The following is a 25,501-nucleotide window of genomic DNA, read 5'->3' as shown; positions in this document are numbered from 1 at the left end:
TGATCGTAAATCGTTTTCTCAGTGCTGTTGTAATTTTTGGATGGTGGCTAAACAACTGGTGGTAAGTCAAGAACTACCTTCACCTCGCTAGCATAAGAGTTGGCAAAGGAGCCGGACTGAACAACCTTCATTAAGCCAAGTCCCACTCTTCTTAAAAAAAAAAAAAAAGAAGCTATTATTTCTTTCCCCCAAGATATTCATGTTCCAGGCTGTATGCCTGCTACAACATCACATGAAGGTGAAAATCCTGTATTTCTGAGGAATAATTGGTTTGCTGGCCTGATGCCTTTAGCAATCCCACACAGATAGAGGCTATTCAGTCAGCCTGCTATAGATTTTCTGCAGATGCTAACAAGAAGCAATTCCCAAATTTTAAGAGGACACGGTTAAAAAGCAAACTGCTTTTGAAAACCTATCTAGAATGGGAGTAGGAGGGTGTGGCACCCTGCAGATACAGGTATTCCTCGACTTACAACAGTTTATTTAGTGACCATCCAAAGTTATAACGGCACTGAAAAAAGTGCCCTTATGATCATTTTTCACGTTCATGTCCATTGCAGCATCCCCATGGGCACGCGATTTACCCTCAAATGCTTGACGGTCGCAGTGTCCCATGGTCACGGGATCCTCTTTTTGCGACCTCCTGACAAGCAAAGTGAAAGGGGAAGCCAGATTCACTTAACAACCGTGTTACTGGTTTAACAACTGCAAGGATCCACTTAAAAAATGTGGCAGGAAAGGTCACAAAATGGAGCAAAACTCACTTTAACAAATTTCTCACCTAGCAACAGAACTTTTGGGCTTCATTGCGGTTGTTAAGTCGAAAATACCTGCAGTATTTTCAAACTGGAAAGAAGAAAGCATCAAGATGTTCAAAGCTGTTTCTCAGTTCCTGAGGGTTAACATGATTTTTTTTTTTTTAATTATTTAGGCCTCAGACTACTTAGGAAGCACGTTAAAACTGAATCTACACCTGGAAAGACATGAGGGTGCTGGTGAGACTGCGGCTACCCTGGGGCCCGGCTACCAGGCTTATAGGGGGAAAACGTTATATTGAGAGGAAGGGAGGGAAGAGGAGCAAAGGGAGAAAGGCCTGGGAAGAAGATACTCACGTGGAAGCACTGGGTGGATTGTGTGACGTTATCTGGTTAGGCAACGATTGGTTGCCACTGCTTAGTGTCGAATCCGAGCTGCTGTCGGCTACCACGGAGCTGTAACCTGGTAGGAGACATAAAGGCTAAAGGTCTCCCTAGCACAGACCTCTGGACCTCTCCTCTTGATTCCTTGCTTATCCCATGCCAGCTTTTGCCGCAACTAGCTGCCCTCTGGACGAGTTGCACTTCAACTGAAGGCCAAGCCTGACAGGATTTACGGGAACTGAATCCCACACATCAGGAGGACAGCAAGACGGCAGACGATTGTCCTTGGGTAAAACAACAGTCTACCTCAGGGGTGTCAAACTCAAGGCCAGGGTGCTTAGATCTGTCCCACGGGGCCGCTCTAGAAACAGCAAAGGATTGGCCTGCAGTGCCTCTCCCCAGAGAAAATGGAACTCGGGAGGGACACATGCACACACACACACACACACACACACACACACACACACACACATACCCTCGAGCTCAGTTTTCACTGGCAGAGGGTTGAAGAAAGTCGTCGCGGTTGAAAACGGAGCTCGGGAGCCCAATTTTGCTGGCGGAGTGCTTGGGCCCCGACAGGGAGCCCCAACGCGAGTGACATCGAGCTGGCCACGCCCACTCTGGCCCCCACAAGTCAAACACAACCCTGATGTGGCCCTCAATGAAATCAAATTTGACACCCCTGGTCTGCATACAGGTAGTCCTCGGCTTTACGACTGGCCATTTAACAACAATTCGAAATTACAACGGACCTCCCCAGAGCAACTTATGAACATGTTTTAAGATTTACGGTCACTATATACCTGTGGTCACGTGATGGCATTTTGGGGGTTTGGCACCCAGATCACCTTTATGTCTGTTTGCAGCATCCCACTGTCATATGACCCCAATTTACCTTTTTTGCTGGTTTCCGGCATTTATTTTCTTTTTCCATTTAAAAAAAAAACACCACTTGGGAAAAATGCTTAATGACAAGTGCTCACTTAGTGGCTGCAGTGATCATTTGGATGCCTCACATGGATGAATCGACCTAACACTGCAATACCTACAACTGTTAATTCTGGGCTCAGAATTGTAAGTTGAGGACCGCCTATACTGAGGTCACCGTGGGATTAACAACAATGATATAAAGGTAGCTATCGACTTACGGCAGTTCATTCAGTGACCATTCAGAGTTATAATGGCAGTGAAAAAAGTGATTTATGACCATTTTTTTACACTTACGACCATTGTTGCATCCCTGTGGTCACATGATCAAAATTCAAATTCTTGGCAACTGACTCATATTAATTGACAGTTGCAGGGTCCCAGGGTCATGGGATCCCCTTTTGCGACCATCAGAGTCAGTGGGAAGGCCAGATTCACTTAACAACAGTGTGACCAGCTTAACAAATGTGATGATTCCCTCAACAACTGTGGCAAAAGGGGCAAAACTCAGTTAACAAATGTTTTGCCTTGCCACATAAATTTTGGGCTCAATTGCGGCCATAACTTGAGGACTACCTGTATAAGCAAAAGTTCGCCTGTGTGTGCCAATGATGGCTAAAAGCTTCTTTTAAAGGTGATGTTCTGCAGGACTGCGGGTTCCACACCCGAGAAAGCCCAGAAAATCCTAAAGAGCAGCCCCCCCCCCCACGAACACCCCCCCTGCCCCGTGGCAAACTCACTGGTTGCACCGTTCTGCTTGCTGGCATTCTGCTGGGTGCTGGGAGGCCGGGGCTGGGAGGCATTGGTGCTGGGAGGCGGGGGCGCCACAGCCTGTGCATAAGGGGTCGGGGTAGTCGGTGCGTGCCCTGCCGGAGGGTTAGCTTTGCTGCTTGCATTCCCGCTGCCAGCAATGGCCCCGTTGCTGTTGGAGCCAGGCCCATTGCCCAGAGAGGACGATGTGCTAGAGCTGCCGCCCATCGGGTAGCTGGGAGGGATGGTGGGAGGAGGCTGGTGGTGGTTGTTGTGGAGGCCTTTTGAACCGTTCTTTGCTGGGGACTAGGGCAGAACGGAGAACGGAAGGTTGGTTTTAGTTTGTCCCCCCCAAGAAATCCCACCTCTCTGGCCAAGAGGGAGACCCCCTCCAGGCCATCTGTATCTCAAAAGCAAACACAAAGGGAAGAGATTAAAAACAAATCAAACGCAGGTAGTCCTCGTTTACTGACTGCTTGTTTGGCAACTGTTCAGTTACGGCGGTGATGAGCAAGGAGGTTGGTGACTAATCCTAGAACCTGTGGCTATCCCGGCATCCCTGTGGTCACTGAACAGAATGACCAGAGTTGAAAGGGACCCTTGGAGGTCTCCTAAATCTAGTCCAGCCCCCTCCTCAAGCAGGAGGCCCTGTACCTGGGGTGGCCTATGAGCACGGTTAACTTATTTTCCAAATTTTTGACATTTTCTTATTTTCTACCTTTTTCCTTTGATTTTTTTTTTAATTATGCTTTTATTCTAATCAATGCTAATAAAGTATTGAAAAAGAAAATAGATTTAATGTATTGTATTTTGTATTTTGGGGGGGAGTGCTTGGTGACCAGCGCACATTTACAAGTCGCAGTGTCCCAAGATCGTGAGAGCCGCTTATGGTTTTCACCGTGGGCTTCTGACAAGCAAGGCCAATGGGTAAGAGGCCAGGACGTTGCAAGTCACAGTTACATATCACACTTAATGACTGTGGGGATTCGCTTAACAACCGCAGTCAGAACTGCCGTCATGGGCTGGGCGGAGTTACATGATGTGTCACTTTATGACTCCAATGCTTAATGTCAGCCGTGGTTGGTGAGGATTACCAGAAAAAGACAAATAGGGTTGCAAAGTTTTTTCCCCCCATTACAAAGATAAAACTGTAGGGATTTCCAAATTCTGACTCCCTTGTCCTTTCTCATAAATAGCCAAATGCAGCATTTCAGTCTTATTGAAGTCAGTTCTCCTACAGAGCTATCTGCATGGAATCGGTCAAGTGAAATGCGAATTCCCCCATTAATATGGCCTTGCTAGTAGGCCCGAGAGAGAAACGGTGCCTTAACACGCAGTATTTCTGCATGCAAAGAGATCTGAAATCGTTCGATTTCTCAAAGCGCTTTATCTGGGGCAATTCGGGAATTGGGTCAAGTCATTAAAACTAGATTGTACTGTTATCAGGAACAATGCATCTTAGTTAGTTCTAACCAGCCAGTCCCAACACTTCTTCCTCCCCAAGAGAGTCCTAATGCCCTTCTCCTTAATCAAAACTTGACGGTTCCCAGCCTCTCCCACCCTGCCTTTACAAGGTGAAGGACCCCAGGCTTCAAACTCACTTGGCTGACTTCACTGTCTGTTGACCGGCCTCGTTTCTTATCATCTTCAGAGTTCTCCTAAAGAGGTAAAAGAAAGGCTGAGTATCTCAGCACAAAGCAGCATCTAACCACCTGTCTAAGATGAGAAGCGAGTTCACCCCTGGTTGGCATTTGGAAGGGAGACCGTTTGGACCTTTGAGAGGGCCGGGCAGACTAGTTAAGCAGACTTAAGCAGAAGGCGACAATGGAAAACTCATTTGTAACCCTGCCACGTGAACTGGGCGGACGCACCTAGCGGGCCCCGAGCGCGAGGTGTTCCCCTGAGAGTAAGCCTGGAAGGGGATCTCCTGAAGCCCCCCCTCAGAGTTCATGCATGGATGCTTCGTTTCCTCACCATCCTCACCAAGGATCCCCCCCCCCCCCCTTACCGTTGTGCAGTTTGCAGGGCTGGGCGGGATTGGGGAGCTGGATGTGGTTGAGGTGGGTGTGCTGCTGGACTGGTTGAACATCTCATCGTCCATGTGACTATGGCTGGGTGGGGAAGTGGCTACCAGTGCCTGTGCTGCAAGACCAAGAGCAAGAGAAGATGAAAGGAGACGTTTTTTCTGCAACCAGGCAGAAACGTTATGGCCAGTTAAGGCAAACACAGAAAACTTACCTTGGTATATTTGAATTGTAGATCAGGAGTCCCCGATCCCCAGCCCCAGGCCGCAGAATGCCAGAAACTGGGCCAGGCAAACAAGCAAAGCCCCATCCATGGGATGCAGGCACGTGAAACCAACCCCACCCCCCTCCAGTCCATGGAAAAACCTCTCTCCACAGAACCGTCCCTGGGGCCCAAACGGTTGGGGGGCCACTGTTCTAGATGCAAGAACCACGGTAGATTTTTGTAAAACAGAACAATCTTTTTGCACCTTGCAGATTAACCAATGTCTTATGCAGAAGCTTTCAGGGATCACACTTACTCTTACTCAGGTAGTCCTCCATTTACAAGCATTTGTTTAGTGACCATTTAAAGTTACAACGGCATCGAAAAAAGTGACTTATGACAGTTTTCACACTTACAACTCTTGCAGTATTCCCCATGATCAAAATTTGGATGCTTGAAAACTGGTTCATATTTATGACGGTCACAATGTCCCAGGGTCTCGTGATCCCCCCTTTTGTTTGACTTCTGACAAGCAAAATTAATGGGGAAGCCAGATTCACTTAACAACCCTGTTACTAATTTAACAACTGCAGTGATTCACTTAACAACTGTGGCAAGAAAGGTTGTAAAATAGCACAAGGCTCACTTAACAACTCTTGCTGAGTAAGATAAATTTTGGGCTCAATTGTGATCGTAAGTTGAGGACTACTTGTACATAAAAATGAAAGGAGAGCTAATAGCAAAAAACCATTTTTGTTTAAAGAAAATCCCATCGTTATTTCTTGGAGGAAAAACAAATGAGTTCTGACAAATGAGTAAAAATTACAGCCGTGCCTTGTTTTGCAATTGCCTTAGTTGGTGACTATTTGCAAGTACAATGGTAGTAAACAGTATTAAAAATACATTTTCCTACTGGTGTGCCTGACAATAAAAGCCATCAGGATAAAACTGATTAAGAGTTGGTCAGTTTCAGGTTCTAATCAGCTAATTAATGTCACAGAACTGAGCCTGGTTAACTTGCAGTTAGCATGTTTTAGGGGAACTCTGGGCTGGAGACCAAGGCAGCTCAGCAAGAAATCGCTTGTTTACACAATCTCTCCATTTTGTGAGGGGGCAAAGAAAGAGAATAAAACATCCAGACACAGGACACTGTACAGAGAACTTTATCTGAAAGAGATGGCACCAAACAGTGATCTTTCCAGCATCTTTCTCTCAAGTGTTCATTTAGTGACCATTTTGCTTAACAACCGTTGGAATGGAATGTGGTTGTTAAACGAGAACGTACAGTCATGACTGCAGTTCAAGAAGCAGAAGAAAATCTGCCAGGAACATTGAAAAAGGAAAATATAAGGGGCTCTGAAGGCAGATGCTGCCGTTACATTGACACGGTCCTGGGTTTTATGGGGAGGAAAACTATGCTGATTTTATGGCAACCACTTCAACTGTAATCTCCCGCACGACAGTCGGCTGCCCCGAGGCAACACTTACGAATGTCTTCTAAGTCGAGGTCATCGTAGAGAAACTCATTCTCCTCAAAATCAGGGTCCTGCGAAGAATCTACGTAATACTCCACATCGTCCTTGATTTTGCGGATAGAGTCCACGTTGATGGAGTCATTGTCCAGCATGCGCAGGATTGTCTCCAGCATCCGGATGTGGTACCGATGTTTCTCAATGTGCCGCTTCAGGCCCTCGATCCGGTCTTGCTTCTGTTTCCCGTGGGAAGGACAGAAAGTTGGGTCACGCTAAGCCAGTGTTCCTCGACCTTGGCAACTTTTAAAATGCAGGCTGGGAATTCTGGGAGTTGAAGTCCACACATCTTTAAAAGTTGCCAAAGTTGAGAAGAAGTGCCGCGCTGAGCTATAAGGTGGAGGGGGAGTTGTTGGGTTCTGACTTAGTGAATTCCTAGTCTTTTGGGTTGGGATGAGCATTTTATAATGCACCATTTCCTGACCTGCAAATGCCCTCCAAATGTATTTGGTGTCGCAAAACTCCTGGAAAGGGGAATCCTGTCTCTCCAATCTTTGGAGAGCACAACGATGGAAAAAGCTCTACAAATGTTACTGACTGCTCAAGCTTTTTGGAAAAAAGAAAGACAGATAAAACATGCCTCTGAAATAACTGCCAAGTTCAGATATGCTATGTTCTGAAAGGCCAAGTCCAACTCAGACATGAAACTTAGGCTGTCCTCTTACAATGCAGTGACTGCCAATTTACCCTTCAGTTAACCTGTCTCTGATATTGGACTGATTCCAAGAAGACCCAGTTTCTAAACCATCCTCAGTCATGGAAGCTCCTTTGGGCCAGTTACTTTGTCTCTCTTCAGCCCAGCTCACCTCACAGGGATGTTGTGGTAAAAATAAGAAGTACCCAGTATACTGCCTTGAGCTCCTGAATGAAAAGAAGGATCGGATCTAATCAGTAAAAGATTTGACAAACTTTTAAATGCCTGGATTTTCAACCTTGGAACATCTTAATATATATGGAGCCAGAGGACTACTCCATTCATTCATCCATCCCCTATGCGCTGTAGGCACAAGCTTCCAAAGAGATATTTCATCAACTCACATCCTTGTCTCCTTTCTTCTTGCGCGTCTGGACCGAGAGTGACTCCACTTCGCTCTCAAACTGATCCACCTGCATGTTCAAGGTGTCTATTGTATTCTGGGATGGAGGGAGGAGAGGAAGCAGACAGACAGGTCATTATCCAGTGAAATAGGCAAACATAGTTACAAGGTTATTTAGCTATGGAGGAAAAAGGAACTAACTAGGGTAATAATAAAAACTAATGGGAAATATAAAATAACGTTATTAAGGAAGCAAGATTACTGTCGACCACCCAATGGGTAACCCCCCCACCAATCTACAGCTTGGAATTTCCAATGAAAAGTCCCAGAAATTCTGGGAAATGTGTGAAAGATTGAGATCATAAGGGGTGATAACTTGTATGCTGGTTGGATGTTTCACTTTCATCAGAATTGCAATTGTACTAACTTCCTGCCTATGGTCTATTTTCTAAGAAGTGTTTTGTCAATGTCATTTGCTGGGTAATTTAACATGCAATACACAGCATATAGCACATATTTGTACAATTGAAGTGTCTCTGGTGGCTCTCCTTCAAAAAACCATCTGATTTATTTTAAGAATAACATTTCCTGGGCCACAGTCCATAAATCTGGTGAAATGCTATCTTGAATGGCAGAGGCTGTTTCCTGATGAGGCTTCTGCGAATAGCAGTAACACGTTTGTTATTTCTGGTCTATTGTTTTTTACCATTTTTGCTTGTATGTACATACATGCATATGTGGGTATGAGGTGCTTTTTGTGTTTTCTTCATTTAATTTCCTCCTGATCTCAATGTTTCTCTTTCTTCTGTAAATATATGAAGAAAGTACAGATGGTGACAATTAGGTGTTACTAAAAGCAGCCAGCTCCCCAGTTGTTTGTGATGGTATTCTTAACAAGCTATGTGCATTAATTAGCTTGGCAGTGCCAGGACCTCAAGAGCTATAAACTACCATTTGGCCAATCTTGCAGCTCTTCCTATAATCAGGGTCTTTCCCATTATCTATAGCCAGAAGGGTCTAACATTAACACTAACTGGAGATGCTGCTCTTGTTATCAGTCCTAGTTACGTATTCATTCCTCCTGAATCTAGTTTTACTTATTCTGCTCCATTAAGTTCGGTAAGTTGTTTAGGGTCATGTGTGAGTTGTGTGATAAATGAGTAACTGTGCACATATGTGCACAAAAGCTGCATCCGTGCCACTCAAGATTGTTTTCCCTGCATTTGAGTAAAGATTTCCACAAGCTTGTCTTTAACTGGCACTAACTGTTTGTCTGGAACACACTAAAATGCTGAACACAAAGGTACATCCTGTAAGACACCACTTTCACAGCCAAACATTTCAACTTTTCCCAATTTCCAAGCATGGAACAGAAACCAGTCCTTGTAAACAGCTTCTTCGCTGTTAGAAAACCAGGCCAGGTTGTAATTCAAATCATTACCTTTCCTAAACTTTTTTTTTTTAAATAAAAAATCAATGGGCCCCCACAATGGATGAACGGCTGCAGAAGTGGATGGGAGTTAGCAGAGATGGCCAAACTGATTGCTTTGATTAAGGACAAAAATAACAACTGCTTTTCTTTGTACTTGGAAACCGCTTCTGGACATTGTGCTCAAGGTGGGAAAAAAAATGAGACTTTGACTTTGGGTTTTATAGAAATGGCTAGTTTATACTATTGTGTAAAAGTAAAAAATTGAGGTTTGATGTTATTTTATTCTACGGCAGTGAAGGAAGTTGGAAGTCAACACCTTTTTTTCTTCTTTTCTCCACACTTTTTCCTTCTCTATTTTTCCTACTATTTTCTTTTGTATTTCTGTATCTTACAGTATTAATACATAAATAAATAAATCTTCGGTTAGAAAAAATATCAATGGGCCAAGAGATGGAAATGCACAACTCCTGTTAACAAACTGCCATTCTCCAACAGCGTGGAACCCCAAACCTATTCCCCGAACTACATAAGGTCACTGATAACTGATATGAATTGAGTTGAAGAAACTCCCTGGGGGCTCAGAGGAGAAAACAGATCCAGATGGACCTCCAAGGTCTTTTCCAGCCCTATGATTAATCCTACGGCCAGCTTCAATCTCTGTTCTGAGTTCATTGAATACAGCTGCATTCTTCTCATCATGCAACTAACTGTCTGTTTAGCCAAGGGTCATCTTCATCCCCAGAACTTTTCTCCCTTATTCAGGCAAGAGAATTTCTTTTCAGGTTGTCATGAGACTTTTTGCCACAGAACAACCAAAATATTCACAAGAGTCTCTTTCTTGGAAGACAAAAATTCTGGCTTCATTCTTAGAGGAGGGGATGAGGAAAAGGGCTCTTTTAGATCTTAAGACCGTCAACTACAGCAAGATTACATAGTTTCAAGATGCTCTTTGCTCTACCTAGTAACTTCTGGTAAGTAGTTTCTAATATGGACCCTTCATATTTTCAATCTAGTTCTGCTCCCTGCTTTCTCCAGAAGTTGCTTTGCTAATCCAAACCAGCCACATTTCCCAATTCTCACCGTCAGCCACTGCCCAACTTCCTCTTTCTCCTTCTGGGCTGGGTCCACTTTCTGGGCCAGGCCCAGCCCCTCTTTGGAGTAGGCTTTTGTCTTGGTCTCACGTTCCACTACCTTGAACCGCTCCATTTGCTGGAAAGAGAGATTGCAATGTTTCCATGAGTTAATGCAAACAGGAAACAGTTCCCAGGAGGGCTCAGAATCCAGCCCCTAGTAGGCGTTTTCTAACATTGGATCATTTGAAATGCACATCTACACTGCAATAAACTGAAAAATTAGGTGCTCTGATGAACATAACGTCAACCACCATTTTTGATCTGAAAGGAGGGTGGGAAAACCCAAAATGCTTACGATCAAATCACAGAGCTCCTCCCATATGTGAAATCTCTGCCACTCTCAAATTTTCAAAAGTTGTGTAAACATATACAATGCCACTGTTTGTACTAGGCAGCAGAACCAATTAATTTATATTGGACTCCTGAGCTTGGATGTTTGCCTGCAGACATTTCATTGCCCATCTAGGCAATGAAGGCATCAACGGTGTTGTTATCTACAGTACTTGGGTGCTGAAACATCTGTAAATAAGCAAACAGCAAAGCTCAGAGAGCACCAAGGACACCCCAATTCAATCCTGACTTTCATATATTTTCTTCTATTGCAACTAACTTCTGGCTCTGCTTCAGGATAAGCAAAGTCACTACAAAGACAGGATGAATGAACCTGCAGAATAAATTCTGGAGTCTGAGGTGGCAATTGCGTCTCACTGCATCTCCCATAAATCCTACATCTTTGGGAAAGTTTAAGCCACAAAGATACTATTAAGCTGTCCTTTCATTTTCTCTCCCTTCCCTCATGGTAACCAGTCTGGTGGCTTGAAAATCACTAAACAGGTGGGAAGAAATATTGGGATGTGGAGAGGGACACAGGATTAATTGGATGTGGATTTCTGCAGTCTCCCATCGGTTGGAGAGATTCTTAACCAGCTTCGGAGAACCTGAATGCTGCAAAAAGAAGCAGCAATTGGATTGCAGAGCAGATTAAAACAAATTGGAGATCTCAGACCATTTAAATACTCGTAGATTAGGTTTCAAAACCATCCTTAACCTGATATTGATTGGAGGTGATGAATCTTGTCCAGAGATAAATTCTACTGCCTATCCTTGGATTCAGAATCTTAGTCCCCTAAATATTAGGGATTCACTATATTTCTTCCTATTGTTGTGGTTACTTCCTTAATAAAATTCATAAGCTTGTTTTGTCTACAATGCTGAGTTATTCAAATAAGCAAGCCAACCCAAACTAGTGAATCTCATTAACATGGTGCTACTACCACAGGGGGATTGATTATTTTCCTAACTGAAAGTATCAAAAGAATGGTTTTGCCAGGCCCATCTAGATGCTACTAATACTCTCACTGTTGTGCCCTGTTAGGTAAAAACATATGGCAACAATTTTTGAATTCAATTGGGTGAATTTACAGAATGTATCCAATATCTGGGATTCAGGACCCCCGAGGGAAGGAAATTTGGGGAAACTGAAGTAGCTTCAGTGCTACTGGCTGCTGCTGCACTCAAATGACCTACATTTTTAATGTTTCATGACAGTTTCCCAGCCAGCCTTGCAATCCCTCGCTCTTTCTCCCACCCAGGAGCAGTAGGGAAGGGAGAGGAGAAAGGAAGATTTCAGATGCTCCCCACCAAATTCCCACAAAGAAATTCAATGAGAAAAACAGCAGGAAGTCAGAAGTCACTCCTGCTTCTATAGCTTTTTTGGTTGCTTCTCCATTTAGGAAAGGAAATATATCTGAAACAGTTCCCCAACAGGATGTGGGTTGTCTAATTCAACTGTTTATTAATATGTTAATATTTAACTGCTTCTACAGAATACCGACACTATATATATATATATAGTATATATAGTGTATATATATATATCACAAAAAGACATTTTCAGTCACAAAGTGAATAATGAATTGTCCACAAATACCCAGAGCAGTATCACATGGAGTCATGTAGCACAGAAAACCACCCCGAATCATGAACGATACAGCAAATATGCATTTTTGTTCCTGCAAACAGATACTGATGATCACCAACCATCAGTGTTTTAATCACAGTGCTTGGATTTGACACTAGAAAAATAAGACAAGGAGTTTTGTAGGAGTGTCTTCCCCCCCCACACACACAAAAAGAAAATTTATAAAATGTCTACTGATTCAGGTTGCCCAGAAAATACAAGGTACAGCTTGATCCTTGCAAAGTCCCTTATTTCAAAGCCTCCTCCTCTCTCAAAGTTTAGGAGACATTCCACAAGCACTACCAGTTAAACCCTTAAACTAAGGTCTTACCATCTATCCCATGTTGTCACTCTAAGGAAGGTTGTGTGGAAAAAGGTCCTGGGCTCCCCACAGAACCCCTTTTCTGTCACTTATTCAGCTTAAGTAATAAGTGAGATGGCCAGGTGGCTCACCTTTATGAGGTCACACTGCTAGCAGCCAATGACAACACTGTTAAGGAGGAGCTAAGCATAAAAATATCAAGAAGTCTTAAGTGCAAAAGCTGATTGAGCTGGTAAGAACTAAGCCTAAAACTGGACAAAATTAAACCTGGTTCATTTAGTCTTCAAAAACCACAGAATTTCCTTGAAAAACATCAATTTCACCAGAACTTTTGCTCAGCACTGACACATAATGGCTAATAGAGTCTTTTCTCTTTGTTTGAATTTTTACCGTCTCAATGAGTTTCCGGTTGTCTATTAGCTGCCTTTTGTCTTTAATCTCATTGGATGCAACCCATGTCTTGATCTGGTCCCTCAATCTCTGCAGAAATAGAAAAGTAGTTCCACGATCAAATTCTGTTCCCTTTATTATTAGATCTTCCCAGCAGAGACTAGTCCTGGAGTAACACTCACAACAGTGAAACATTTTAGAACAGTCTTTACCAACTTAAGTGTCAACTAAGCATATCAAATTCAAATCCCATAATCCACAGCCACCCAACAATCATGGTGATTATTAATTATACAAACTCAACACTTCTGGGTGTCTTCAGGTTAAGGAAAGCTTACGATGATAGAAATGCTTCCAGGTGCAATTGAAGGTGCTGGTTGTCACCTTCAAAGCCCTTCGCGGCTTGGGTCCGGGTTATCTAAGGAAACATCTCTTGCCAGTCACATCCACCCGACCCATTAGAGCGAGGAGGCAGGGAATGCTACGGGTCCCATCCCTGAGGGAGATACACCTGGTGAGACCCAGAAGAAGGGCCTTCTCCGTGGTGGCCCCGTCTCTCTGGAACATCATTCCCCCAGAGATTAGAATGGCCCCCTCACTAATACTCTTCTGAAAGGCACTGAAGACCTGGTTCTGCCAGCGGGCCTGGGGAACCCAGAGAGTGATGGAGCCCATCAGGTGGCTAGTGTGATCTGCTATCATCAGGAAGGGGTGGGAGTTGGTTTTTGTTTTGTTTTTTTTGTTTTGTTTTTTGTTTTCCCAAATTTTGTTCCATTGTACTTTACTTTACTGTACTTATTTGATTCTTTTTGTTAGTTTTTATTGTTTTTATTTTTACTTTTATTTTTAGTTTTAAAAATGTCTTTACACTGTGTAAGCCGCCTCGAGTCGCCATGAGCGAATAGGCAGCAATATAAATTAAATAAATAAATGGTCAAACATAGAGTACAGACTCATTTCTATACCCCTATGCTATAGAGGTACAGACAGTCCTCGACTTATGACAATTGACCCCAAAATTTATGTTGTTAAGTGAGACATTTGTTAAGTGAACTTTGCCCCATTTTATGACTGCAATTGTTAAGTGAATCATTGCAATTGTTAAGCAAACTAGGACGGTTGTTAAGTGAATCCGGCTTCCCCACTGACTTTCCTTGTCAGAAGGTCGCAAAAGGGGATCACACAACCCTGGGACTCTGCAACCATCATAAATATGAGCCAGTTGCCAAGTTTTTTGATCATGTCACCATGGGGATGCTGCAATGCTCGTAAGTGTGAAAAACTGTCATAAATCACTCTTTTCGGCACCATTGTAACTTCGAACAGTCACTAAATAAACCGTTGTAAGTCGAGGACTACCTGTACTTGATCTATGGCCACAATTGGGACAGAATTTCTAATTAACAACTAAGTGAGGCAGTTGTTACACCTGTGTGAAAAAGTCTTGCACGCTTTACGGTTTATGACATTTTTTGGATAGGCCATTGATTTTACGATATTTTATGCTAACTGCTATGCAAATATTGATATATTTAAATAAATACTGGTGGTTTTTAAATGAAAAGCATTAAGCTTTTTGCAATTTAGTGCTGTTTGGATGGGGATTGTGAATTTTCTTGCACGCTTACAATGCATGCTTACAATGACTATCAAAACAGATTAACTGATGCATACCCAGTGGCATATGTGTTGCAATTACTAAGGCCGATGCTAGTGTTTTGTTAACATTTTTATTGTTTGTGGCCCTAAAAAGGAACCTTTAGGTAAGCAAACCTGGTTACTAATATGAAATTGGCCAGTCCTTATTGCTTGTCACCAGCCAGCATCACTTTGGCATAGACTGTATTAGCCTTGGAACATGATCTTTGTCGACAATGTGGTCCCAGGCTGCAATAATGGATTCAATCAGCTCCTGCTTGGTCTTCGGATGCTTCTTGCTTATTTCGTAACCAATCTTGGCCCCAAGTCCTCGATTGGGTTCAAATCTGGGCTCTGAGCTGGCCAATCCAGGAATTGAACACCATGCTTCTTCATCCACTGCTGGACAGACTTGGCTCGAGGACAAGGAGCGTTGTCATCCTGGAAGTAAAAGTCCTTCCTTACAAGTTGCTGAGCTGAAGGAAGGATGGTCTTTTCCAGGACTTCAACATACTGCTTAGAATTTATGATTCCCTGCACAATTTGTATCCGAACAATACCAGAAGCAGCAATACAGCCCCAGATCTTCATGTGCAATGGATGCTTCACAGATAGATTCAGGCAGTATGGCCTAAATTCTTCAGCTGGAAATCTTCTGACATACTTATTTGATTCCCAGTCAAATTGCTCTCGTCACTGAAGATGACCTTGGCCCACTGTTCATTGGTCCACTTGGCATACTTCTTGGCCCACACACGTTGACGAGAGCGGTGAGCATCTGTGAGCAAAGGTTTACTTCAAGCCCTGCAGCCTTTGAGCCCTCTGGCAAGCACTCTGCGATGCACTATGCTTGTGCACACTTTTACATCACGTTTCACCCCAAATTCTTATAATCTGAGGTGAGGTGAGCTTCCTGTCAGCCATCGAAATGCGTTGTCGAAATGATCTTGATGTTTTGTCGACTTTCTTGGAGAGCGGAGCCTGTCATCAACTGAACCAGTTATTTGGTTTTTTTCAACCACTCTGCTCAATGTGGTGCGATGGCATTTCACTCTCTTGGCTATTTCTGTATAGGAGTAACCCTCTTCATGTAGCACAATGATGCGATGCCGCTGCTCAGTACTGGTGAAAGCAAAGGCCTTCATCCTTGCCCGCAGCCAGAGCTAAATTAAATTTCTCGATGCTTTTTATGGCTATTGATAGTCAGAGAGTATGACAACATTGATTGGCTCATAGATTTAGCCTCTGTGCATTTTGATTGGTCAGCCAAAGCTTGCTGCTGATTAGCTACTTTCGATCCTAACATTCTCAAAAATTCAAGTTGTGTTTGTTTTAGCACATAAACTCACTCAAAACCTTAAAAAGACTTTGGTTATATTAATAAAAATTATGCATCTCAATCTGACTACAGAAATTTTCATCAAAGTATTAATTTTGTGTGGTTTCTATGAGTGAAAAGTTGATTAAACATGTAAATAGTTTAAAACTGAAAGTGTGCAGGACTTTTTCATATAGCTGTAAATAAGTCATACTCAACTTTGCAATATTCTGTGCCACCGTTAAATGAATCATTGCAGTTGTTAAGTGAATCACATGGCTGTTAAGTGAATCCAGCTTCCCCCATTGATTTGGCCTATTGGAAGTTGATTTGGAAGATTGCAAATAGCAATCATGTGACCCTGGACACTGCAACCATTGTAAATAATGCTGGCTGCCAAGTGTCCACATTTTCATGATCATGTGATCATGGGGATGCTGCAACAGTCGTAAATGCAAATATCAGTCACAAGCCAGCTTTTTCAGTGCTTTGTAACTCCAAGTAGTCAGTAAATGAACGGTTGTAAGTCAAGGACTACCTTTAACTATCGGATTTCACTTTCTGCTGTTAGAAGCCAAGCAACCAGCAACTCAACATAGCTTGCAACCTCTTTCCTTTCTTGTCACTCAAATTCTGCTTTTTCCAACATAGTTGTGAAAAATGTAGGGAGTGATGATTCTAACATGTTTCCCTGAACTTCCAATTATTTATCTGACTTTTTATTATTAGCACTTCTGAGTTAAATGATGATAGCAGAGAATGGAGGGAACTGTCAAAGGACATTTTGGAACACATAGTCTGGAAACATCTTAGACCTGTAGGAGATGACCGGGCTGAGCCGAAGGGAGGGGTCAAATGTGTCATCAGTCATGAGTCCCTTCCTGCCCACAAGAGATCTAAGTCCCGCCCACCTTGAATTCCTGTGACTCTTTATCTATCTTAGCTCGGATTCTGGCAGAGACCTTAAGCTTGCAATAAATCTTTATACCCATTTGATCTGCCTGGATCCCCTGATTTCCTTGGAGCTTGACGAGACTCTTTGGCAAACTGAGGAATTCTGATTCAGTCTCCGGGAGAGGAATGCAAACACTGCACTGCAATTTAGCAAACCTCCCCATCCCCTCTTCTCATCCAACAAAAGCCTTTTGGGGACGACATTTCCCATCGGCCTTTCTCTGGATTTCAGGCTATTCCCCATAACGAATCACTCGAGATTGGGTTGTCAAAGAATACTCAAGCTTGGCTCATTCTTACCTGGAGCTTCTTAATCTCCTTTTTCAGATCGGCTTCATATTTCTCCTTCTGATTGGCATTCGCTGCATTATGGAGCTGTAGCAGAGAGAGAGGGAGAGAGAGAGAGAGAGAAGAGAGAGAAGAGAGGAAAAACAACCCCAAGATGTGATCAAGGCTGGAGCTCACAATGTCATGGAAGAAGTGGAGGGCAAAATCAAACTGGATAAAGGAAAAGCAGGAGCCAAATGGACTTCTTCCCTCCTCTCCCTGATCCCCCATTCCCAAAAATAAAATCAGGACGAGGAACTACACCCCGTGATAATCACAGAGTTTGGACAGAACCCAGGCAGAGAGATGACAACAGGCCTCACCTTCTGCCAGATATCTTCGAACTGCTCCACACCTTCCGATACCTTTTTGAGACACCGATCGATCTCACCTGCAAGAATAGGGGCGGGAGGGGGAGGAAAAAAGATAAATTAGTTGAAAGCAACCTCAGGAACTAAAAGGTTCATACCTTTCATGAAGCCTAAAAGGGGAAGAAAGACAATCGGAATTTTGAAATGCTGCCTGTTTCTCCTTCTTCCCAAATTCTAGCACCATTTTATTGATTCCCTACACCAACAGAAAACCTGACTCTTTTCACACTTCCCTAATCACATTCCATACTCCTTTGGAAAATACAGCATCCTGTGCCAGGTATTCAAAGTAAGAATCCTGCCTGCCTTTTGCTCAATTTATGCCCGCCTCTTTCTTCTGCGCTAGTCTAGGTGAACAGACCTTCTGCTCTTCCGCTACACAACCAGGCTCCTAGCCCAGCCACGGAGCTTACCTTGTAGCTTCCTCTTATCTGCCATGTTTCCTTCACTATAGGGGGGCTCTCTTCATACTTTATAGAGCGTTGACACTTTTAAGGAGAACAAGCAGAAAAAAAAATTACAAAAAAATAAGGCAAAGAAAAAAGCAGGTGTACTAAGGCTATTTTCCTTCTACATTCCCCCCCGCACCCCAAAATCTACTCTGAAACAGAAGCCATAAAGTAGAAAATCAGAGAATGAGGTATAGGTGTAGTCCTCAACTTACAACAGTTCATTTAGTGACCGTTCAAAGTTACAATGGCACTGAAAAAAAATGACTTAAGACCATTTTCACCCTTATGACCATAAAGTCGTAAGTTGCGGCATCTCAAAATTCATGATCAGATGCTTGGCAACTGACTCATATTTATGACGCTTCCAACCTCCTCGGTCATGTGATCAACCTTTTGCGATCTTCGGATAAGCAAAGTCAATGGGGAAGCCAGAGTCATTTAATATCCATGTTACTAAATTAATTGCAATGGTTCCTTTAACAACTGTGGCAAATAAGGTCATCGACTGGGAAATACTCACTTAATACATGTCTCACTTAGCAACAGAAATTTTGGGCTCAATTGTGGTCATAAGTCAAGGACTACCTGTACTTTTCCGTTCTATGTCCGGAAAACTTTTTTTCCATGGGGTTTTGCCAAATAAAGATACAGAACTTCTATCCCTCCCTATCGCCCACAAAAAAAAAATAAAAATCCATAAAATCTACCCGAATAATAGAAAGGTTTGCAAAGAAAGGGGAGGAAAAAAAAAACCCAGGAACAGCTTGGTAGCACCTTTTCTGAATAATGGATGTTATTAAAAAGCCTGAATTAGGGCTCATAAAAGCTTATGCCTTTTAATGAAATGTGTTAGAAAAGATGCTATCAGGCTCCTCTTGAAATTGTAGGCCCTCCTCCTCTAATGTCTGCAAAGTAAAAAAAAAAAAAAAAAAGAGAGATAGTTGGAAGAAAGAAAAACAGAGAGGGGCTTTTCGGAGCTGCTAAAGGCATTATCCTCTCCCTCAGAGGTAAGAGCCTGAACAGGAGAGGCCAGAGAATGGCATTTCTAGATGAGAGAGATTTGGAGAGGATTTCAACAACATTGCAATTTTCATCTGCTCCCTCCACTTTTGTCAAACCATCTTGCTTCAAGAAGAAAGATGTTCAACTGCGGCAACTTTAAAACCTGTGGACTTCAATTCCCAGAATCCCCCCTACCGGCTGGGGAATTCTGGGAGTTGAAGTCCATTGGTCATCAAGTTACCAAAGTTAGACATCCCTGTTTTAAAACAACGTATTGTTTTTTGGGGCTGATCTCGGCTCATCACCCATACTGACGTTTTGGAGCGGGGAGACAATGTGCTTTCAGAAGCAAAAACACAAGAAAAAGAGCCCTCCTCCCCACTTTCAATCATGGTAACCAATTTTGAGCCTTAAAGAGAAACTACTCCTTTCTCATGTCTCTTTAAGCCAGGGGTCTTCAAACTTGATAGCTTGGTGGACCTCAACTCCCAGATTTCCTCCTCCAGTCACGTTAGCTCAGGAATTCTGGGAGTTGAATTCCACAAGTCTTAAACTTGCCAAGTTTCAAGACCCTTGCTTTAAGACATCGGATACAAACAAACCCTGAGTGGGAAAGAGGGTCTACCGTTGGCTTCCATAACACCCCCCAGGATGCGTTCCTCAGTAATCTCACTTTTTAGAAACAGCCTCTCAACAGAACCCAGAATTTATGTTGCTAAGTGAGACATTTGTTAAGTGAGTTTCCCCTATTTTACGACTTTTCTTGCCACATTTGAATCACTTTAGCCATTAAATTAGTAACACGGTGGTTAAGTGAATCTGGCTTCCCCATTGACTTTGCTTGTCGGCAGGTCACAAAAGATGACTGTGAGGCCCTGCATCCATCATAAATATGAATCAGTCAAGCATCCGAATTTAAATCACATGCCACTGTAACTTCGAACCATCACCAAATGAGCTGTTGTAAGTTGAAGACCATCTGTTGGTTGCACGGCTCTAACGCCTTATTTCCTCAATCGGAAAACTAAACCAAACTAAGGATGAAAATGAAAGGAATCTTAAACGAAAACCATACCTTGAATACACATATACAACTGGAGCATGAAGGACATCTTAAGCACCAACTGTTATTTCTAGTCTAAGTTATTCAGCAGAGCAGCTTTAGCTGGGAGGCCCTGGGGCCTTCGGAAGAAAGCAGAGCAAACTTGCACTTACCTAGAGGCCCCTGGGCACTTGCTGTTGACCTATTCTCCAGCCACGTTCCTATAAAGGTGAGAAAATATATGGCTAGTAGGAGGAACCAACCTTGCTTTCTTCCATGCCAGGGAGCTTGAGAGAAAATCTATACAGATCCCCATGGCTTAATCAACATGCTATGCTAACTGGTTGCTATTCGGTTGAATGCCTTTTGCAAACTCAGCCAACTGGAGGACGAGATTTTCAGTATATATTTCTTTTTTTATTATTATATTATTATTATTTTTCTTTCTTTTTTCTTTTTTATTGGTTTTTAAAAACAAACATAAACAAACAAAACATAAAAACATCAAATCACCTTCCATATATGTACATACAGTGTGCCGGTTGGTTTACAAATTGTTTTGTGCTTCCATTTCGTAGTTTTCGATTACAATTACATTGCATATGATCTCATATTGTCAATCAAAAATTAAATACCTTAGTATCATTATTAATCTATCATTTGACTATACTTTAATTCATTCATGTTTTACAAGATAATCATAATTTACTTAGTTTATTTTATAACAGTTCATATTATCATCCCAATTTTCAGTATATATTTCTGAGACAAGTTTATCCATAGTTAACTGAGCCATGGTTCATGGATTTAACCCAATTTTTCTAGGGTTATCTAGCAGACTCGACTCTGAATTAACCAGGTTTTAGCCCCATGTTCTGCATAAATCCAGCTGTTACAGAATTGGGTAGAGAACGGAGCACAACAAAAACAGTAGTTTGTCCACCCCCATCACCCCCTCCCCCAAGATAAGGCCTAGGTCACCATCCCTCATGTCTGTAGTATTTTTCTTCCTCCCTGCAGGCTTTCAGTGCTTTTAAAAGCCACTGGCCATGCCAAAGTAAGCAGGTTAAGCTTTCCCTGCTAGGCAGAGAATCAACCTGGCAAGCCTTCCAATCACTGTGAACAGATGCTTGCTATCTTATCAGTGATAAGAGAAAAGCCAGGCGCATCTCTCTTTTTCTTCACTGAAGATGTGCTAATAAATGAGGCGCCTGTGGGAGAAAGACTAGTAAGTATTAGGGACTAACTGCTATGGCTTAACAAGTTTTTGTTTCTTCCCTCTCTCCCTCCAAATATCATGAAGCTGATGTTTTCCTTCTCTTTTTAGCCCAAAGTCTAGTTCTCATATTTTTTTTCTAAAGCCTATTGCATAAATACAATAGCATCCCAACGTGATAAACTGGACAAGTTCATACTTGGAGAAATATTATATGAGGTGGATCCCCATACTTTTTTTAAAAAAAAATAGTCCCTAAACTTAAAACATGGTATATAAAATGATTAACCGGATGTGTGCCTTGCTTTGTTATTTTTAAATCTGGTAGATTTAGGCACACACAGAAGATACCATTATCAGCTCATCCAATCATTATGTTCTAGATAAATCTGAACTGCTAGAGTCCATTTCTTTTCCCAAATTCTCTTCTTGGCTTGGCATAAATTTCCTGAAATTGTTCTTTCAGGCACCTTCCTTTTCTGCTAATAACCAAATTTCATCCCAAACTTGTCAAGGGAATTGTGAGTCTAAAATAGCTCTCCCATTTCTGTCTTCATCCTATGCAGGCAATCCTTCCTTCATGAACATGAGTTTGTACACAAAATATAATTGGGTCTAGATACCTTAGTATGTGTGAGAACCCAGTTTACTGTGGCTTATTCCACAAATTATGGCTAAACATTGGCTTAATGCACAAATCTAAGAATAGTATAAAGCCATGGGTGATCAAGGGAAATTCTGGCTAAGACATGATTTACTAATCAATCAAACCTTAGCTTGGGCAACATAGCGATCCATAAATAAACCACAGTGACTGGGCTCCTACATTTTAAGCCAAATTATCTAGCCATATTTTAGTCCAGTGAACCCAACCTCTGATAATCAAGGGCATTTTGTTTTCACTCATATGTACTCAGAACCATATTACAGAGTTAAGGAAAAGAATGGATAATAAAGCAAGCACAAGATACATTCACACATTATACACAAAGGCTTACTTAACCTTGGTTTAATAAATAAGTTACTATTATGCACGAATTTAAACTTTCCAGTAATGTTGAAAAATAAAACTCCTGGAAAAACATTCAGAAAACTTTTCCATTTTTGGGGGATGTGAGCAGAAGGGAATTTAAATATACAAAATACTTATGTTTAGCATTCTTTGTAAGTGTAGATAAATGGATGCTACTGCCAATGTTTATCCCATTTTCAGGGATTTGAGAACTAGTGAAGGACAGGCCACAATCCAGCAATCTCTACATCAATAAGAGGAAGGAAGCCTATTATCAAAGATAGGCTGAGCCCTTCCTTCTCATGTAAAAATAAATGTCAAGGCCATTTGGTATTTCAGAGTTATATTCTAGTATACTATATGATAATGTAATTAGTCTTACATAAAAGTCTTATGATATATCGTTTTCATAAATCATTTGGAGGTAAAAATTAAGAAGCAACTTGGGGACATTTCTCTGAAAAACAATCAAGCGACATTTAATAATCCACTAAGAAACAAAAAAAAAATATGAAGGAAAAGAGTAGGAAAGCTTCCGCCCTCCAATTTTTCATCCCTCTCCACCCTAAACATGAATGTGCCCAACACATTAAATCGGGGATGGGTAACCTTGAGACCCCAAGACTTACAAAGCCCCCCCACAACTCTTCTTAGTAGCCCCATTAGTTAGTTACCTGTGACTGCGTTTGCCAGAAATACACATCACAGCTCTCTCCCATTCCAAGGTGGGAAGTAAATAATACATACGCAGACTAAATAGGCATAACACAATCCCGACTCCAGCTACTGTGCTTCTCACCTCACCCATCATAGCTCCAGCGACAAAAAGGCTACTCACCCTGCTCTAAAGTATAAAACTGTTTTGCAAACCACATTTCCTGGTTCACCCAACACACTAAATCACAAAGAATGAAACCTGGCTTGACTTTGGTGTTTAGTTCTGGGAGCCCGGCTAGATAGCTGCCCCTTCCAAATGGCCAGATTTCCACCTAATGGGGGAAAACTGTATTTATACTTCTAAAATCAGACTTTGCAAAAGAAGAACCTTCCAGTTACGGTTTCAACCAGGCTGGGCCCTCTTGCTCTGCAAACCCCTCTTCCTCTCTGCTGAGAGGCAGCATGTAAATCCTGCTAATTACAGGAAGCTAGGGTGGAGAGTGGACCATGAAATCTGCCACTGGAGGAACAGAGCTACTCTTTCATTTCCCTCCCCATCTCCCCAATAGTTGTTCCAGACCATTAAGAGCAGCTTAATTTGCTGTCATTTAGCAAGTGTGGATCTCCCTTTGCTCCCAGCTTTACCTGCCAATTTTGCAAGCTATTGCTGTTAAAGGTTTACTACAAAGGTCAGGTCAATTATTCCGAGTTAGTTGGCAAATTCAGGTTAACATCACAGCCATCTTAAGACTTCAGCTCCCAGGATTCATCATCAGCCCAGATGGGCTGTAGCAGAAAATCCTGAGAGCTTTTCCACACTTTGGAAAAGCTGGGGAAGAAAGCTGATCTATTTAAAAAAAAAAAAACTGGCTGAAAGGAGGATTTTGTTCAGAAAACGGAGTGATTTGTCCATCAACAGGCAATTTGGTTAGTGCAGTGTTTGTCTTGCTGGCTGAGGAACTATGGAAGCTGAAGTCCACACATCTTAAAATTGCCAAGGATGAAAAGCACAGTAAAAGCACATAGTGGATATTATAAAAGTGTATGCCAACACATCTGGAGGACACTGAACTGGAAAATGATACTCTGTGGGATAAGCCCTATGAACTTTAGGAATTGGGGATTTTGCTACAGATTTCCACTTTGCTTATCAAAATACTTAGTTAACAGATACCAGATAAATCAGAGTTGAAAGGGACCTTGTAGGTCATCTATTCCAGCCCCCCGCCCAAGCAGGAGACCCTACATCATTTCTGACAAATGGCAGTCCAATCTCTTCTAGAAAGTCTCAAGTGATGGTGCTCCCACAACTTCCAAGGGCAAACTGTTCCATTGATTGATTGTTCTGTCAGAAAGTTTCTCCTTATTGCCAGGTTAAATCTCTCCTTGTTCAGTTTCCATCCATTATTCCTTGTCTGGCCTCCGGACGCTTTAGAAAATAGCCTGACCCCTTTCTCTCTGTGGCAGCTTCTCAAATATTGGAAGACTGCTATCATGTCTCCCCTGGTCCTTCTCTTCACTAGACTAGCCAGGCCCAGTTCCTGCAACCGTTCTTCATGTTTTAGTCCCTAATCATCCTGGTTACTCTTCTATGTAGTTTTTCTAGAGTCTCAACATCTTTTTTTAGAATGTGGTGACCAAAACTGGATGCAGTACTCTAGGTGTGGTCTTACTAAGGCTTTATAGAGTGGTATTAGTACTTCCCTTGATCTTGATTGTATCCCTCTGTTAATACAATTTAGGATTGCATTGGCTTTTTTTGGCTGCTGCTATATTGTTATTTTAAATATACTTACACCTACTCTATTAAACAACTTAGTGGTCTCCTAATATCCTAAATTTTAATGGGAAGCTTACTTGTTAAGGAAACAGTACACAGCCAAACAATTCTAGTATTTATCAAAGCTTATAGATTCACCACTGAGAGTCAAGTGTGAAGCATCTGGCAGATGAAAATTAAAATTAAAATGCAGGGCCATCTGAGTACTTAGAACATGAATTTGTGATTACAGAAGTATAAGACTCCATTCCCAGATCATTTTGCAGAAAGAGCTTTTCATCAACCAAAACAATAGAAAGACAAAGCGCTTTAACATGGTTTGGTTGTGTTCACACAATATGCTAACCTGTGGCTAACTGTACTATGGTTTATTAACATGCCCAAATTCACTTTTGCTAAACAAAAATATAGTCAATTCATTTATGGGTCAGTGTGCTGTGTAAATAACAAGGTACATTCAATTAAACATGGGTGCGTGAATATTCAGAGCGCCACAAATTTACCATCCACATTTTAGCTAACTGTGTTAGGTAAACTAGGAAACTATAAATCTTTCTTGATCTACAATAAATTCTTCAGAGGACACTACTCTGTCTCAAATCACTTCCTACATATCCTGTTTTAGGAGCCGTTTCAAGCTTTGCTTAAGCTTAACAGTAACTTAAAAAGCAGTTTTCTGATATTTAGGGAGCTTTTTTTTCCCACTTCTTAAAAGAATTCCTGACTGGTTTCTGAAGAAAAACAACAGAAACCCTCCTAGCATACAAAGCTACATTTAAAGTGTAAATTATTTACTGTGCAGACCCAAATGCTTGACCTGAGTCAAGTGGACCAATTTTAAAACAAGGCAATTTAAATCAATGATTTAATTTGCCTAGTATCAA

The 25,501-nt window shown here is 42.0% G+C and overlaps 1 protein-coding gene across 6 annotated transcripts in view; it reads right to left on the bottom strand.

The window, feature by feature from the left end:
• Positions 1-25,501, bottom strand: part of CNOT3 (CCR4-NOT transcription complex subunit 3) — a 45,759-nt gene that overhangs the window by 14,005 nt on the left and 6,253 nt on the right. For 3 of the 6 annotated variants that reach the window (XM_087917882.1, XM_026711801.2, XM_087917883.1), the window contains exons 2-13: positions 20,126-20,173; positions 17,870-17,944; positions 17,409-17,476; positions 17,059-17,133; positions 12,849-12,938; positions 10,124-10,252; positions 7,613-7,708; positions 6,534-6,753; positions 4,825-4,958; positions 4,418-4,474; positions 2,807-3,122; positions 1,113-1,218 (exon numbers count right to left, since the gene is read on the bottom strand). In XM_087917882.1, coding sequence (XP_087774008.1) covers positions 1,113-1,218; positions 2,807-3,122; positions 4,418-4,474; positions 4,825-4,958; positions 6,534-6,753; positions 7,613-7,708; positions 10,124-10,252; positions 12,849-12,938; positions 17,059-17,133; positions 17,409-17,476; positions 17,870-17,894 — 1,316 coding nt within the window. In that variant the 5' untranslated portion in view covers positions 17,895-17,944; positions 20,126-20,173. The remainder of the gene's footprint in view (positions 1-1,112; positions 1,219-2,806; positions 3,123-4,417; positions 4,475-4,824; positions 4,959-6,533; positions 6,754-7,612; positions 7,709-10,123; positions 10,253-12,848; positions 12,939-17,058; positions 17,134-17,408; positions 17,477-17,869; positions 17,945-20,125; positions 20,174-25,501) is intronic. The other 3 variants (XM_087917884.1, XM_026711802.2, XM_087917885.1) reach the window with 1 other exon arrangement.

Source organism: Pseudonaja textilis, chromosome Z (assembly GCF_049901715.1).
Source record: "Pseudonaja textilis isolate UNSWEBS1 chromosome Z, rPseTex1.2, whole genome shotgun sequence".
Lineage (NCBI taxonomy): Eukaryota > Metazoa > Chordata > Lepidosauria > Squamata > Elapidae > Pseudonaja > Pseudonaja textilis.
The sequence above is the reverse complement of the archived record's forward strand: the minus strand, read 5'-3'. Positions and strand labels throughout refer to the sequence as shown.